We start from the raw sequence: 16,042 nt of genomic DNA, 5'->3' as shown, positions 1-16,042 counted from the left end.
GTTCTTTTCAGAACTACCTCCCCGTTATTAAAAAATTGCTAGAATGTTTAGCACTCTGGCAAGCTCTATTTCTTTTGGTTCGCTTCCCAGTTAGCTTCCCGGTACGCGGACCGGGAGCTAACCCAAAAAATTTTTAAAAAATAAAAAAATTACAAAATAATCAACAAAACCAACAATCAATTAACATACAGTATTTGAAAAAGTCTATCATTCATTTTTCATTGCAGTACGCTGCCCAGAACGCTTCCCGGTTCGCGGACCGGGCGCTACCCACGCAAAAAAAACAAAAAAAAATATTTTTTTTTTTTGCCCCGCGGGGCCCTTTTAAAACCTCCACATTAAACCTAGGGGGTCAGGGAGGATCTACTATGCCCCCTTATGGTTATTTCCCCCTTTGTTTTGGCCTCCTTTTGTCTCTCAATCCTACCGAGAGACAAGATGGCGGCCGCTCCGGACTGTTTAGAATGTTGACAGACACCGGAGAACCAATCAGCTTCGCTACGCGAAGTTCCGGTACGCTTAAGGTCCGCGAACCGGGGCGCTGCCCGGTCCGCTGTTACAGATATATATCTTTTTTTAAACGTTAATTTCTCAAAATCCACTGGAGCACATATATTGAGACCTACAAAAGGCACATCGGGCTACCAGTCCCTACAATTTTGCCAAGTTTCGTGCAAATCCATTCAGCCGTTCGGGCTAAAAGTGAGGCCAACCGCCCTATGGAAAACTCAATGTTAAAAACACGTTTTGGGACCCCCCTTTTTTCTCGACCCCCCCTGGACGAAACCCCCCCCAATTTTCAGGGGCTGCTCAGAAACAAAATGTGCCATTTTCCTGAAAATTTCAGCCAATTCCGTCCACAAACGCCAAAGTTATTAGACATAGAATTTTCAAAAATCCCATAGGGAAAAAATCCTAACTATATATACCTACTGGCGACCGCCAGTAGGTAATATATATATATATTTTATATAATTGGTGTTAGTATAGATATTAGCTGATGGAAAGAAAGGGAGAGAGGAATTCCAATACAGATTGATTGCATTTATGATTTAATGATCACCAACTAATATGTTGCCATTTTTTCTCAGATTAATATGTATTGCACTTTTGATTTTCACCATTATTTTATTTCTGCAATAAACTCATTCATATAATCTCCACTATAACCTGGCTTTAATAATTAATAAAGCCTTTTAACAATACATAGTGTGGATTTCTTGTGTGTGTGTGTCCATATATCAGGGAAAAAGCCAAAGAACGCACTAATAGTCTAATCTTGCAGTACAGTAAAAATCTTTCTCATTTATGTAACTGCAGATTACTCATCCATTAACAGATCCGCAGGTGTCATTCAAGAACCGGAAACTTTCAGAGCAATCCTCCCGCATGCCACTATGTGATGTTGTGCAGCTCCATGCCTATCTTTTTTCAATCCAGAAGTGATGAGCAGGGCCACATACAAGAGACACCCATGCACGCTGACATCAGTTGTGTTTTAGGCTGTCCGCGCCCTTAGACGCATAGCCTATTGGCTAATTGGTATGACCAGTGTGCAGATCTCTAGATTGGAACCAATTCAGATGGAAAAGAGTCCAGTTAACTGAGAAGGGAGAGAGGTGAGTCAGTTTGGACTCTGAAGTTAGATAAAGTATGCACCAGAGAGATCACCACCAAAGGTAACATATTCTTCTGATGGATACTTCTCACCACAGATTCTTCACCTTGTCACTAGATACCATTGCAGTACCTCCCACAGTGGTGGGTCTGTGAACTCGCTAAGACCAAAAAGTCCTGCAGGACAGAGCAGGCAAAATGCCACTCTCGACAGATCTGGCTGTCAAGGGAGTAGTGCTTCATGAAAATAGGTACCAATGACCACGCAGCTCCTAAATATATCCATATAATATTTTTCGATCAGGATAGAATAAAATAATATTTTAGTTTTGTTTCTGTACGTATACCTGGCCTTCTTAGTAATGAATGAGCAATTATCTTATACAATGCTAAGTAAATAATTAGTTGCATAGAGATTTGTATCTACAAATGAAATGGAGTGACCTTAAGATTGGATCCTCATCATCACCTTATCTGGAAAAATTGTTAAGTAAGGTGGGTTGAGAGAAAAATCCTCCAGCTCAGTTACACGCCTAGCTGGTGTTATGGCAACGAGAAAAAAACGTTTTCAGTGCCAGTAGTCTTAAGGGAAAACTGCAGTGGCTCAAAAGGGGTGCAAAACAAAGAAGTGAGAACTAAATTCAAGTCACACTGTGGCATCTAAAGTGATTTGGTGGAAATAAATGCTGCACCTTTCAAAAAGCTCATCACAACACGAAATTCAAACAATGAAGGCTGATCTGGCAACGGCTAAAATTCCAAAATAGGCTTAAACATCGGGATAATAGCCCAAATACCCTGGACTCTCCGTTCAGGGGAAAAAGGACACAACTGTACCATGTGCAGCATGGCTCCAATGAAAGGGAGCAAAGGAGTTAGATGTGACTTCAACTCATTGATAGTGAACCCCAACGATGTTAGGAGGCTCATCATCATCTGGAGGTGGTTGACATCTGCCTGGGGTGATTTTGTCTTCAACAGCCAGTCATTGAAGTACAAAACAGCAAAAAAAACGAAGCTAAAGGGACAAGATTGTCAATATATACAAGAAACTGTTTTGTGGGTCCAACTCTTTTACAATGAATTTACAGAGGGTAAGTTATTATGGTAAACTACAAAAGTTGTGTGCATTTTGATCGTCAGATTTTAAATTACAATTCTGAAAATGCCACTTTTAGAAAGTTTGCATTTTTTTGCCTTAGCGATTTGGTGCCTGCAGCCTTTCTCTGGTCACATGACTGGATGTAGTTGGCAGTTGAGCTTTGTGTATTCCTCCTAGACCGCCCCACACATATGGAGCTTAGGTGTGACTGGATGGGCCATCACTGGGAGGATGGGACAGTAGAGCTGGGCACAGCCCCACTTACACTTGAATAGGCTGGTTCCTGCCACCACACAAAGGGCTGCATACACCATGTAGTTAGTCTGGAGCCAGGGCAGGGAAGGCTCTGAACTTCAAAGACATGCCTCTATAAGCTTCTCCCCACTTCTCCCATGTGTAAAAGAAGGAACGTTGACACCACTACTCTGCCAGGAAGAAGAACTGATGTGCTTCTACAAGAACAGCAGCTCTGCTGGACTACAGCTCAGAAGGAACTGCTGCCCTGAGGTGCTGACCTGCTGCCCTCTTGCCTGGGGGAGAAGGACTGCACCTGCTTCTCTTGAAACCAAAGTGACTGAAAGGGCTTGTTGGCTGAAATCCTGATCTGATGCCTCAGGGACATAACAGTCTTCCAAAAACCTTGTATCTGCACCTGGACTCTGCCTTCTGTGAGGATGCCTTGCCAATTGGTGCCACCACAGTCATAGACTCTTAGAAGTGGAATAACGGTGCTTTGCCAACCTCTATGGTACTAGCAGAACCAACGCATCTCATCAACTGTGCAGCGCTACCCCAAGCAGAACCAATAGATCTTGGTTGCAGCGTGGATTGGTTCCATCGCAAAGACTTGCACCACCGCCACAGCCTGCATCGCCTTTATTTATTTATTTAGAAGCTTGTAAAGCGCACGGCTACCCCCAACGGGGGTGTCCCGGCGCTGTAGATGTGCGGCAGCCAGAGAAGTTCAGTGAGGACTAGATCAGAGAAAAGAGCCAGGTCTTGAGTTTCCTCCGAAACAAGGGCTCTGATGTACGAAATCTGAGTTCGGAACCACCATTGCCCAATGCATCCTTGGCGCAGGCTCTTGTTGACGGCAGCCTTGACAACAATGCTGAAGTGCGTATTGCAACATCACAGCTCTTCGAAACCACCACATCTCCCCGTCTGCGCGCCGCATCTTCGATGCCAGACTTCGCTTCGCAAATCCTGTCGACAGGATCCTCGATAACAACGTAACAGGACCTCACAACGCAGCCTCACCACATCTCGAAACAGCTGCATCACTTCAGCTGCGTGACACATCTTAAATATGGATTCATGCATCGCTCTACAAACCAGGATTTAAGGTACTCTGTTCAACAGACCTGACTGGGTCCCTGTAGCAGACCTACGCCGCAAATCAAGATTTGAGATACTCTGTTCAGCAGGCCTAACTGGTTCCCTGTAGCCGGACTGAACTGATCGCGGTTGGCCTGAACTTGTGACTTTGTACCAGCCCCGCGTGTCCAGATATTCACAGTGTACGCCTTTCGGAGCTATTTTTCTTAAAAACATTTAAATCAATAACTCTGGGTCTATTGATTGGATTTTTGGTGCTTTTGTTTTATTAATTAAATTCTGCTCTATTTATCTAACCTGGTGTGGGATCTTTTTGTGAGGTGTTTTCACTGTTTTACTGTTTGAAGTGTGGCACACATGCTTTACACATTGCCTTTAAGTGAAGCCATGCAGCACTGTGCCAAGCTACCAGAGGTTGAGCACAGGTTAATTTGGGGTTTGCTTGTGCCTTACCCTGACAAGGATTGTGGTTGCTGCTTGATCAGGGCTCACACCCCAGTCAACCAGTATTATACTTAGGGCATCATCGCCAACCACTGGGTTAAGTTTACACTCTCTTTTTATGAATTTCCACTGACATAATGGTATAAGTTATGCGATATGCATTTAAATTGGATGAATTGATCCACTGGTAAGGCTGACAAACAATAAACAATAATTAGCAGACTGACACAAATTTAAACACTACAATTTTCTTTACTTTGTCCATGATTTAAAAGCTCATACTGTGTATTTCAAATATGACTGCTTCTAACAATGTTTGAAAATAGACTGTAAAAAACAGATATTGTAAAATTGTGCTTAATGCAAGTCTAAAGTAAAAATTTTAGAGCAAATGTCATCTTAAGACATTAAAACATAAAATAAAACATTTTAGGCAACTGTAAAAAAGACAATGGTAAATGTATCTATATACAATAAGCTAAAAATAAATATGGTAGAATAAAATATTTACAATTTTCATTAAATACTTTCAGGTCTATATTTAACATTTCTTTTCATTGACATTAGGCTCCACTGAGTTATCTTTCTAGCTCGGCTTCAAGTATTTCTCCCCATGTTTCTGCATCCATAGGGCACATGCTTTTCTCTGGTAGCAAAGATAACGAAAGAATGTTGCTATATTTGCCATTCAGCCACGCATGCTTCACTTTGCTCTTCCAATAATTCCTTAGGAGAGTGACCTGATAAAAAAATGACAAAAAAACAAAAGAAAATTGGATTAAAAACCTGCAAGGCAAAAAAAGGTCAATACTGATGTCAAAGACAGTCAGTCTTCAACCCCAGTGTTGCACTGAGACAAATACACAGATTGGAGAATTTTAAAGCCCAACAAACATCATCGGAAAAAACTGACTGCAGCTGTCATACACAAAAACACCACTGGAATCAAATAACAAGAGTGTCACAAATACCCCTTCTGAATGGACAGGAGCCAGAAGAATGCGAAAGGACCATTGTTGACCATAACTGAACAACTAACTACCAGGTGATTCACAATATACTAGTCAGGGAGGGATCTACACGGTGCGGAAGGGAACAGTGTCATTAAAGAGCACCTTTCATTCTTTAATAATAGCACTTCGAAGTGGCTTCTGTCACACATAAACGGTTTATAAAAGATTTTACTGAATACGTTAAATTTTGTGAGCTAATGACTGGAAGAATTTCCTGATACACGAACTGGGAAGCATTCCATCGGCATGTTTAAGGCTTTGCATTTTTTTCTGTCAATGCCATCACCTTTTCTATCTACATGGATTGGATGGTGAGAAAAGAATAAGTAAAGGAAGGCAGGAAGACTGGGAGAGTAAGAAAACAAGTTACTTACCTGTAACTTTGGTTCCCCAGTATTGGTAACTTTCATAGATTCCCATGCTTTTGTATCATTCCCCGTCGTCGGAATGGGAGTCTCGGTAATAACAAAATACCATAGTATTAGGTACAAAAGAGAGAGGAAAGGCCTAGGCCTCATTCCCTTTTGTAGCATATCAGCCTCTTTTTGTAAAAGAGACCAAATATTAGGCATCAGCCAATCAGAAGAGCCTCACCCCTGGAACCTTCCTGAAGGAATCTCAGAGCCTCAGATTTTCGTAGCCGTTGTGTGCTAGACACCCTACTTGCTGAAGGCTGAGCTTTCCCCGGGGAGGTGGGTGGGCGCATGGGAATCTATGAAAGTTACCAATACTGGGGAACCAAAGTTACAGGTAAGTAACTTTTTTTCTTGCCCCAGTGTTGGAACTTTCATAGATTCCCATGCTTTTGTATCAGAATAGCAAGCAGTAAAGCATCATAAACACATTTTGTAAATAAGTACTGTATATCATCACAAATGAAATCACAAAATGTGTTACCACTGGAAGGTGGGATGGAAAGGAAAGCTCACCTTTCACTTGAAGAGGTTCCTCAGGACAGCCTGGCCCACTGCTGCATCATCCTGCTGCAATGACTCTAAGCAGTAATGCTTCGTGAAAGTGTGCACGCTGCTCCAGGTAGCAGCCCTGCAAATGTCTTTTACAGGCACCCCCGCAGAGAGGGCCGTTGAGGATGCCACTGATCTCGTTGAGTGAGCACGTATCCTGCCCACCAGAGGTTTTCCTGCTATGTTGTGGCAATGCAGAATAGCACTTGAAATCCATCTGGAGATCCCCTGTTTGGACAGAGGGAGACCTTTGCTTGGACCACCAAAGGCGATGAACAATTGCGAAGTCTTCCTAAATTCCTTGGTACGGTCCAAGTAGAATTTAAGACATCGTTGTAAATCCAGAGTGTGCAATGACTTTTCCGCTGGAGTGACTGGGTTAGGAAAAAATTTCTTTAGAATTACTGGTTCGTTCAAGTGAAAGTCGGTAGGAACTTTAGGAATGAATCTTGGGTTCGTCCGCAAGATGACCGTGTTCTTCTTGAACTGTAAAAACGGCTCCTGGATAGTAAGGGCCTGCAACTCTCCCACTCGCCTAGCCGATGTCAGGGCTAAGAGTAGGGCCAATTTCCATGACAAATATTTCAGGTCTGAGCGGTGAATTGGCTCAAATGGTTCCTTCATCAGTTGAGCCAGGACCAAGTTCAAATGCCAAGTTGGAGGAGGAGGTCTCACTGGTGGATAGACCCTGAACAGGCCTTTGAGGAATTGCTTGACAATTCTTGAAGACCACAATGAAGGACCAGAGTCAGCTCTCCTGAATCTGGAAATTGCCGCCAAATGGACCTGATCGTAGAATGGGTCAGATTAGACTTTGCTAGCGAGAGTAGGTAAGGCAATATCTGATGAGGATTTGACGTAAAAGGATCAACCTTTTCCTTCTTACACCAATTACAAAACCTTTTCCATTTTAATCTGTATGTCTTGTTTGTTGAAGGTGCTCTTGCCTGGGAAAGGATGTCCTTGTTCTCTTTGGAAAGAGGGACATTCATGAATTCTCGCTGGTCAGGAGCCATGCAGTCAGAAGATCCGGAACCTCCTCCAGCCGCAATGGAGGGACTAGCGACAGCAGATGTAGTTCTGTGTACCAAAATTGTCGCGGCCATGCTGGAGCTATCAGGATTATTTTGCATGGTTCAGTTTTCATCTTCCTGATGAGGCGTGGAATCAGGGGAATTGGCGGAAACGCATAGAGAAACCTCCCTGTCCAGGCTAACGACAGGGCATTGCCCAATGAGCCTTGATGGTGGAACCTGCTGGCGTATGACCAGCATTTCTTGTTGGTTGGCGTTGCAAAAAGTTCCACTTCCGGTGTGCCCCATCTCTGAAATAGTAGATCCAGAACCTGCTGTTTTAGTTCCCACTCGTGACTGACTGAGGATAACCTGCTCAGTCTGTCGGCGCCTTCGTTCAGCACTCCTGGTAAGTGCTCCGCCTTTAGTGAAATTCTCTGAAGAATTGACCATTCCCATATCTGTTGAGCTTCCCGCGACAAGAGGAGTGATCTCGTTCCTCCCTCCTTGTTCACATAATGCATAGCTGTGGTGTTGTCCGTTCTGATGAGCACTTGTGAACCCTGGAGTCGCGGAAGAAAAGCCTGAAGAGCTAGCCTGATCGCTCTCAGCTCCAACAGATTGATATTCAGTTTTTGCTTGCGAGGAGACCAATGGCAGCTGACCTGCAGATCCTGCATCACTGCTCCACATCCCTCCAATGACGCATCCGTCGTTAGTATTTGAGGCGATGGTACGCTTGCGAAGGATAGACCTTGGCACAAATTGTCTTGATGTGACCACCAAATCACTGCCTCCTTCATCTCCCGAGTGACAACCACCTTGTCCTCGAACGATCCGTGCACTTGTTTCCATTGGAGGTCCAGTTGTTCTTGCAGGGGACGCATCCGAAGTCTGCAGTGCGGAATTAGGGGAATACATGATGACATCACCCCTAGCAGCGACTTGTAACTGCGTACAGAAAGACACCTTTTTAACCAAAGGTTTCGTGCCAAACGTTGCAGTTTCTCTGTCCTCTCTTGAGTAGGAAACACCCTCGAGAGCTTTGAATCTAACACTGCTCCTAGGAACCGTGCTCTTCTCGAGGGCATCAGCGCGGATTTTTCTCTGTTCAAAGTGAGCCCCAGATTCTGGAACAGATTGGTGCAAGCCTGCACAGCGTCCTGCGCTAACCTTTTGGACGGGGCCTTCAGTAACCAGTCGTCCAGATAAGGGAAGACCTGGAAGTGGCTTCTTCGCAGAAATGCCGCCACCGGTGCCAGCACCTTCGTGAAAATCCTTGGGGCAGAACCCTGAACTGAAAATGGCTCTTGGCTACTGTGAAGCGTAGGAACCTTCTGTGTGCTGGGTGAATCGGGACATGGAAGTACGCGTCCTCCAGATGGAGCGTGGCCATGAAATCCCCCGGGCTGATCATTTTCAATATATCCTGTAGGGATACCATCCGGAAGGATAGGGAGACGAGATAGGTATTTAGCTCCCTGAGGTCTAGGATGGGGCGCCATTTCTCCAGCGTCTTTCTCACCAGGAAGAACCTGGAATAGAAACTTTGGCCCTCTTGTTTGGAGGGGACCGGCTCTATCGCCCCTTTGCGGAGCATGTGTTGTACTTCGAGCCTTAGGAGACGCAGATGTTTTGATGGAACGGCTGCCGGGGGCCTGGGTGGAGGGACTTCCATAAATTCCAAAGTATGTCCTCGCCTTATGATGTTGATCACCCAACGGTCCGATGTTATTTTGGACCAATTTTGAAGGAATTTTGACACCCTGCTTCCAACTGGTGATTTCTTGGAGGAGGGAACAGTAGGCAGAGCCAGGAGGCCGCTATTGGCGCTTGGACGTGTCCCGTCCACGGGCAGCCTGTTTGCCCTTATTGTAAGGCCTCGAATAACCCGAAGATTGGCCTTGCCTTTGCTGGTATGACTGGCGATTTTGCTGGTATCCTGAGCTGTTCGAAGAATAGCGTTGTTGATGTTGTTGGTATGAACCTCTATAACCACCTCCTCTGCCTCTCGAACATCTGAAGGGAGATTTGCGATACTGGAGGGTACCTAGAGACCTGGCTGTTTCTGTGTCTTTTTTGATCTCTTGAAGAGTATCATCTATTAATTTCCCGAATAGGGCTTCGCCATCGAAGTGCAGATCAAGGACCTTGTTCTGAATTTCCGGTCTAAACCAAGTCGCCTTCAGCCACCCTTGGCGTCTTAACACTGCCGCTCCTGCTAACGCCCGAAAGGACGTTGTCACGATGTCCATGGCACAGTCTATAATTTCCATGGAGACCGCCTCACCCTCCTGTAAAGTCTTCTTCGCTTCCGCCAGTGACTCCGGTGGAAGGAGTTCCAGATATGGGGCTACATCGCACCATAATTGGCGATCATATCGTCCTAATATCGCCAAAGCATTGGAGGCACGTATTAGTAGGCTAGCCATCGATGAAAACCGTTTGCCCGTGTTATCAAGTCGTCGCCCATCCTTATCAGGAGGGGCTGTTAATGGAGCAGAGGGGTTCCGCGACTTCCTCTGTGCTGCCTGTGAGATGACAGAGTCAGGTTTTGGATGGCCCGTTAGCGCTGCCGGTCCATCATCTGGTGCTTTATACTTTTTATCCAGACGCAGTAGCACAGGGACCACCGTCGCTGGGTTTTTCATAGCTTTCAAACCTTCATCCCACAAATGATCCACAATCGGAATCGATCTTGTTGTTTTGCGGTGTGTTTCTTTGAAGTCATACAAGAAACATTCCGTAGTTTCCACGGGCATTGCCAGCTTAAATCTTCCCGCTGCACGTTCCATCAGCTGGTGAAAACTGCCGATGTCAGCAGGAGGCGAATCTTCCAAGTCCTGATGAGGTGAAGTTTGGTCTAGGATGATGTAGTCATCATATTCATCCCTATCATGATCCGAGTCTTGGTTACCATCAGATGATTCATCATCATCATCCCCCTCCGGGTCATCGGCTGGCTCTGACGGAGCCTGAGGTGTCGGCCGCTGAGGCTGAGGTGGCGTCCGTGCCGGAAGTACCAAAGGGACCCCAGATGAGGGGTTTCTGACTGGTGTCGAAGGGGCAGACCTACGTGGTGTTGGTCTCTCCGCTTTCGACTTATAGTCCTGCAGCATCTTGTGGAGGTCATGCAGGAATGTTGTAGGTACCAAAACCATCTCCTGTGGCACATAGCCCCTAGAGTGGGCCACTTGATGATATTCTCCTTCTCCTTGGTCATATGCCCCATCCGAATCTGTCTCTTGACTCTTAATCAGTAGCTGAGACGGGCTACTGGCATAGTCATAAGCATCCTGTCCGTCTTCCTCAGAACCTTCCTGGTCCAACAACAAAGTTGGCGGTAAAGTGGTCACCTTTCCCGGGGATGTCATTTCCGGAGTGATCCTCGTTAAAGAAATCGTCACTCGTCTCTCCGTAGCCAGTATCGTCGATGGTTCCGTCGACGCCGGAGATATTCTCGTCGACGATATTGGAATCACAGATGTCGTCGTCGACACCACCGTCGACGAGCCCGCCGACGTTGTAGATATTGTTGTCGTCGTCGATGCACTCGTCAACGACACCACCGTCGTCGATACCGTCGACGATGCCGTCGTCACTGCCGTCGACGACGATGGTTTCTTCGTCGACGATGTTAATGAAGCCGTCGACGACGTCTTCGTCGACGATGTCGTCGTCGTACCTCTCGTCGACGCTGCCGTCGGCGCTACCTTCATCGACGACGACGACAAAGCTTTCGTCGACGATTCTCCCGCCGACGGGACCAATTGAAGTTTGGGTTTAGTTTTCTTCATCGATGGACCCACCGTCGACGAGGTCTTCGTCGTAGAGGACTTAGAACTCCTCTCTGAAGAATGTGAGGAGGGTTTCTTGAAGGCTGGGTCTGTCTTCTCACCCTTAGGAAGCTAAACCAGTTCTGCCTTATCCTTCCCACTGCGGTGGGGGGAGCTTACTGAACCCCGGCTATCAGACTCTCTGGGGGTCTTTTTGGAAGCCTTTGAGGGGCGCTCAACAGAGGAAGAGGGGGAACCTCTACCCCTTTTCACTGACCTTTTTGAGGAAGTAAATGAAGACGATTCCTCCTCATCACTGGAAACTCCATGTTTCCTCTCCATTTGCCTCTGTAGCCATGTAAGCAGTCTTCCAGCATGGTCTCTCAAGGTCTTGGTGGAGAGAGTGCGGCAAATTTTGCAGTCTTCTGCCTTGTGATCCGGATAAAGGCAGTAAATGCAGTCCTTGTGTTTGTCCTCCACAAACAGCCTCTTCTTCCCACAGGTAGAACAGGGCTTGAAAAGAGCTTTCTTTTTCTCAACTTCAGACATCCTGATAAAAGGAGAGATTTCTGAAGTAGAACTGAAGAAATCCTGAAGAAAAAACTGTAGAAATCTACTTGAAAGAGTTGAAAATAGAGCAGAGCTCAATGGAGACTCCCTAGCACAACGTGCGGTAGAAAATCTGAGGCTCTGAGATTCCTTCAGGAAGGTTCCAGGGGTGAGGCTCTTCTGATTGGCTGATGCCTAATATTTGGTCTCTTTTACAAAAAGAGGCTGATATGCTACAAAAGGGAATGAGGCCTAGGCCTTTCCTCTCTCTTTTGTACCTAATACTATGGTATTTTGTTATTACCGAGACTCCCATTCCGACGACGGGGAATGATACAAAAGCATGGAATCTATGAAAGTTCCAATACTGGGGCAAGGATAAATTACTTACCTGTAATCCTAGTTCTCTTCCAGGGTTATCCTCATCAAAGTCATAAGCACTGAATATTCCCGCCCATGTGCGGGACCCCGGAAACAATATAAAAATATATATGGAAAAACAAATATATCTCAATCCACATATATGTATGTACATATAATATTTTTCTCATAACAATGCAGCCCCAAAACTGAGGCTAAACAATGTAATCACTCATATATGCACTAAAATTAGGAAGGAAAGAAAAAACACATTAGGTCTAATAGCCCTTGAACTTTGTGTTTTAATACTGTAAAAACACTCATAAATCCTGGAAATTGCTAATAAATAGCCATTGTTACCCACAGGCTGCATTGTAAAGCAATAACATAAAAAATGAAAGCATTTTCAACAAAAACTGGCACCGTGCCTATAAGGCAGCCATGACCCCAGGCTTCCCATCATGCCTCAGGGGGGACAGTTAGGTCAGTTGTTCTTTGCATAACCCTGAAGTCAGGGCTCAACCATAAGTCAGAGACGTACAAATCTCATTTACCTGGAAGGCGGTGGGTTGCTTATGACTTTGATGAGGATACCCCTGGAAGAGAACTAGGATTACAGGTAAGTAACTTATCCTTCTCTTCCAGGGGATCCTCATCAATAGTCATAAGCACTGAATAGAATAGCAAGCCCATTAACCACCTGCAGGCAAATGAGAAGTACATGACCCAACCAAAACCAATCATAACAGCCAAGAACTCAGCTGTTAAACAGATTCCGCAAGGAGGCCTGGCCTACCTGGGTATCTGCTCTAGTGTCAGAATCAAGACAGTAATGTCTGGTAAATGTATGGACGTACCTCCAGGTCGCCGCCTTACAGATCTCAGACATAGGCACATTATGGAGAAAAGCAGCAATCGCAGCTCTACCCCTGGTGGAATGCGCCTTGGGAGAAAACCCGAGAGTCTTCTGCGCCAACTGGTAAGCAAGCTTGATACACGAAATGATCCATCTCGAAATAGAATGTTTCGAGGCTGCAAGACCTGTTCTGATCGATGCATAGTTAACAAATAGTTGATCAGACTGACGTATAGACTTGGACCTATCCAGATAGAATTTTAAAACCCTTTTCAGGTCCAAAGAATGCAAAGCCCTCTCAGCTGGATTAGAGGGGTTGGGAAAGAAAGTGGGCAGAGAAATGCTCTGATTGACATGGAAATCTGACACCACTTTAGGAAGAAAGGACGGATGTGTCCTTAGCACCACTCTATTCAAATGAAACACAGTATAGGGTTCTTTAGAACAGAGAGCTTGGATCTCGCTCACCCTACGAGCTGACGTGATTGCCACCAGAGAAGCAGCTTTCCAGGAAAGGTGCTGCAAAGTAGCTTTATGAATGGGTTCAAAAGGAGCTTTGATAGCACCAGGTTCAGCTCCCAGGGAGGAGAAGGAGGACGCACTGGAGAGTACACTTTATTCAACCCTTGTAGGAAGTCCTTTACAGCTGGCAACTGGAAAAAAGAAGGTTGTGAAGGTGACCGCCTATAAGCTGTTATAGAAGCTAAATGCACCTTAATAGAATTAAACTTTAAACCTGCCTTAGCCAGATATAATAAATAGGGAAGAACTGCTTCTTCCTGACTCTTAATAGGATTATGACCATTTTGCATACACCACATATAGAAGCGCTTCCATTTGCATGGAATGGGCGGGAATGTTCAGTGCTTATGACTATTGATGAGGATCCCCTGGAAGGGAAACTGCCTCTTGAGTGGTTTTATTTTCATGTTAGAGGTAGCTTTTATTATTTGAAGATTGACTGACTTCCAAAAACGTCACAGGCCTCTTAGGATGGGATCAGCTATCAATAGAATGGACTGACTACACCTTGCAGATTGGAAGAAGATGAGCTGTTCTCAGAGACGTCAATGGATTTCAAGAGAGACTTTCCTTGAGGCAATCGGCGACCTACCACTAAAATGAGCAAATGAAAGGGTCAATGAGAACACACAGGATTGGCAGAGGTGTAGATGAAAGAGAACAGTGGAAGTCAAAATGTGCATCATAAAAGAAGAGAGGCCTACATAGCACAGAGCTCTGAGGCTCATCCTATTATGAAAGGGGCAGCTTTTATTAAGTGCTCTTGCCGCCCTATGTCATACACCCTTTATGACAGAGTCAATCTGTTGCAGCGTTTAAGTGTGCTTTAGAGCTTCAGTCTATATTGGCTGTTCCCCAGATGCAGTCAGCGATTACCCTGCCCTACACCTTAGGCCTTCAGTGGTTAACTCACAGATCATTGGTCTGCTGTAGCTCTGCTCTGGAGCATCCCTCCACTGAGCATGCCGCCGCCTTCTGCCTGACAGCTGCGCGTAAGCTCTACAAAGCCTTGGTTTTCTGTCTCTGACATGGCATACTGGTAGAAGAGGCATTCTGCCTCCTTCCGGCGGGACTGCAGTAGAGTTAAAGTTCTGTGGGCGGCTTCACCAGCAAAAGGAACCGGCAAAGGTTGGAAGATGGCGTGACTGGAAGGGGTTCCGCAATCATATAAATGCCCTGGCTGGCACACCTGAAAGCCAACTAACTGTTCCTTGGCTGAGAGCTGGATTTGCACATTGAACCTTGAAATAAAAAAAGGAAGGGCCAACTCCGTATTTCCAGTGAACCTATGTCCGACCAGTCATAGAAGTGGTCATTTCTGCATTTCTGGACGTCTCTAAAAATGATTATTACATGGCTAGGCTGTTTTGGTACATGCAAAACAATGGCCAATGGGATGGACTCAGAAAATGTTTACAATCTAAATCATTTTATGAAATAAGAGCACATCTATGCCAATAATTCGAAATAAAATGCAGTCATTTACCAATACATGTCCAAAACGCTATACAACACTTTACTTTTCTTTGAAAAATATATTTTATTCATCAAAACAATGAAATGTTCAGTGCTACAGTCAATTACCTGGTTAGAATGCCTATATTGCAAACAAGGCTAGTGTCATAAATATACCTAGTTTCTTGAACATGGTTTTGTGCATTATTGGAGCAAGAGACTCCTCTTCCGAGACTAACTCGATGAAGGGGCATATTTATGAGAAGCTTCAGTTACGTTTGAACCAGACAAAGTGGTAAATGCGTGACGCAAGCCTCTAAGTCAGATTTATGAGTATAGAATGTTTTATTTATATGTTAATCCTTGTTGCTTTGTATAGTCTGTGTTACAACTTTATTACTAATTTTATTGTCTCCTAATTCCTTTTATGTATTGCATATTTGTATTTAATCACTTGGCTAATTTGTAGTTGTTGTCACTTGATTTGGATTTGACCCATGGTTTCCAATTCTTCCTTTTATTTCTTTGACTACATGTGTTGATGATTGGGCTCTTTCTCACTGGTGGTAAGCTATTCCCAGTTACAACGAGCTGTATTCCCATACTCTCACCCGCTCCTACCTGCCTGTTCTTCCTTTCACTTCACCACACCACTCACATCCACCAGGTAACTTGGACTCCTGTTGATGCAACTTTGTGCCCTTTGCATGTCAAACTATTAATCTCATCAATGGAACGGAAAGCCTTGGCATTGTCATCTCTAGGAGGTTTCAGAGACAACCCAACGCCTTGGTTGGTGTTGGTTAGTCCTATAGCTTCTATGTTTAGGAAGCATTCAGCAGCGGGGAATACATATCGTTCCATATGGTACTATTTCTGTTTCACAGAGCTGAAATTGTCCTTTTCAGGTTCTCACACATGGAAGATGATAGAGAAAAATGGACAACAAATTACTTTGAAGCCTACACCCTGTTGAGAGGAGGAAATGCTAATTAAAAGACAATATACCGAGGAGGAGCTTAGCGCGCACCC

General features: G+C 44.9%; 1 protein-coding gene across 4 annotated transcripts in view; it reads right to left on the bottom strand.

The window, feature by feature from the left end:
* Nucleotides 1-4,733: 4,733 nt before the first annotated feature.
* Nucleotides 4,734-16,042, bottom strand: part of FBXO48 (F-box protein 48) — a 116,254-nt gene continuing 104,945 nt past the window's right edge. For all 4 annotated transcript variants that reach the window (XM_078649590.1, XM_078649591.1, XM_078649588.1 and 1 more), the window contains one exon: nucleotides 4,734-5,241. In XM_078649590.1, the coding sequence (XP_078505716.1) occupies nucleotides 5,080-5,241 (162 nt within the window). In that variant the 3' untranslated portion in view covers nucleotides 4,734-5,079. The remainder of the gene's footprint in view (nucleotides 5,242-16,042) is intronic.

This window comes from Lissotriton helveticus, chromosome 6, assembly GCF_964261635.1.
Source record: "Lissotriton helveticus chromosome 6, aLisHel1.1, whole genome shotgun sequence".
In the NCBI taxonomy this organism is placed as follows: Eukaryota; Metazoa; Chordata; class Amphibia; order Caudata; family Salamandridae; genus Lissotriton; species Lissotriton helveticus.
The sequence above is the reverse complement of the archived record's forward strand: the minus strand, read 5'-3'. Positions and strand labels throughout refer to the sequence as shown.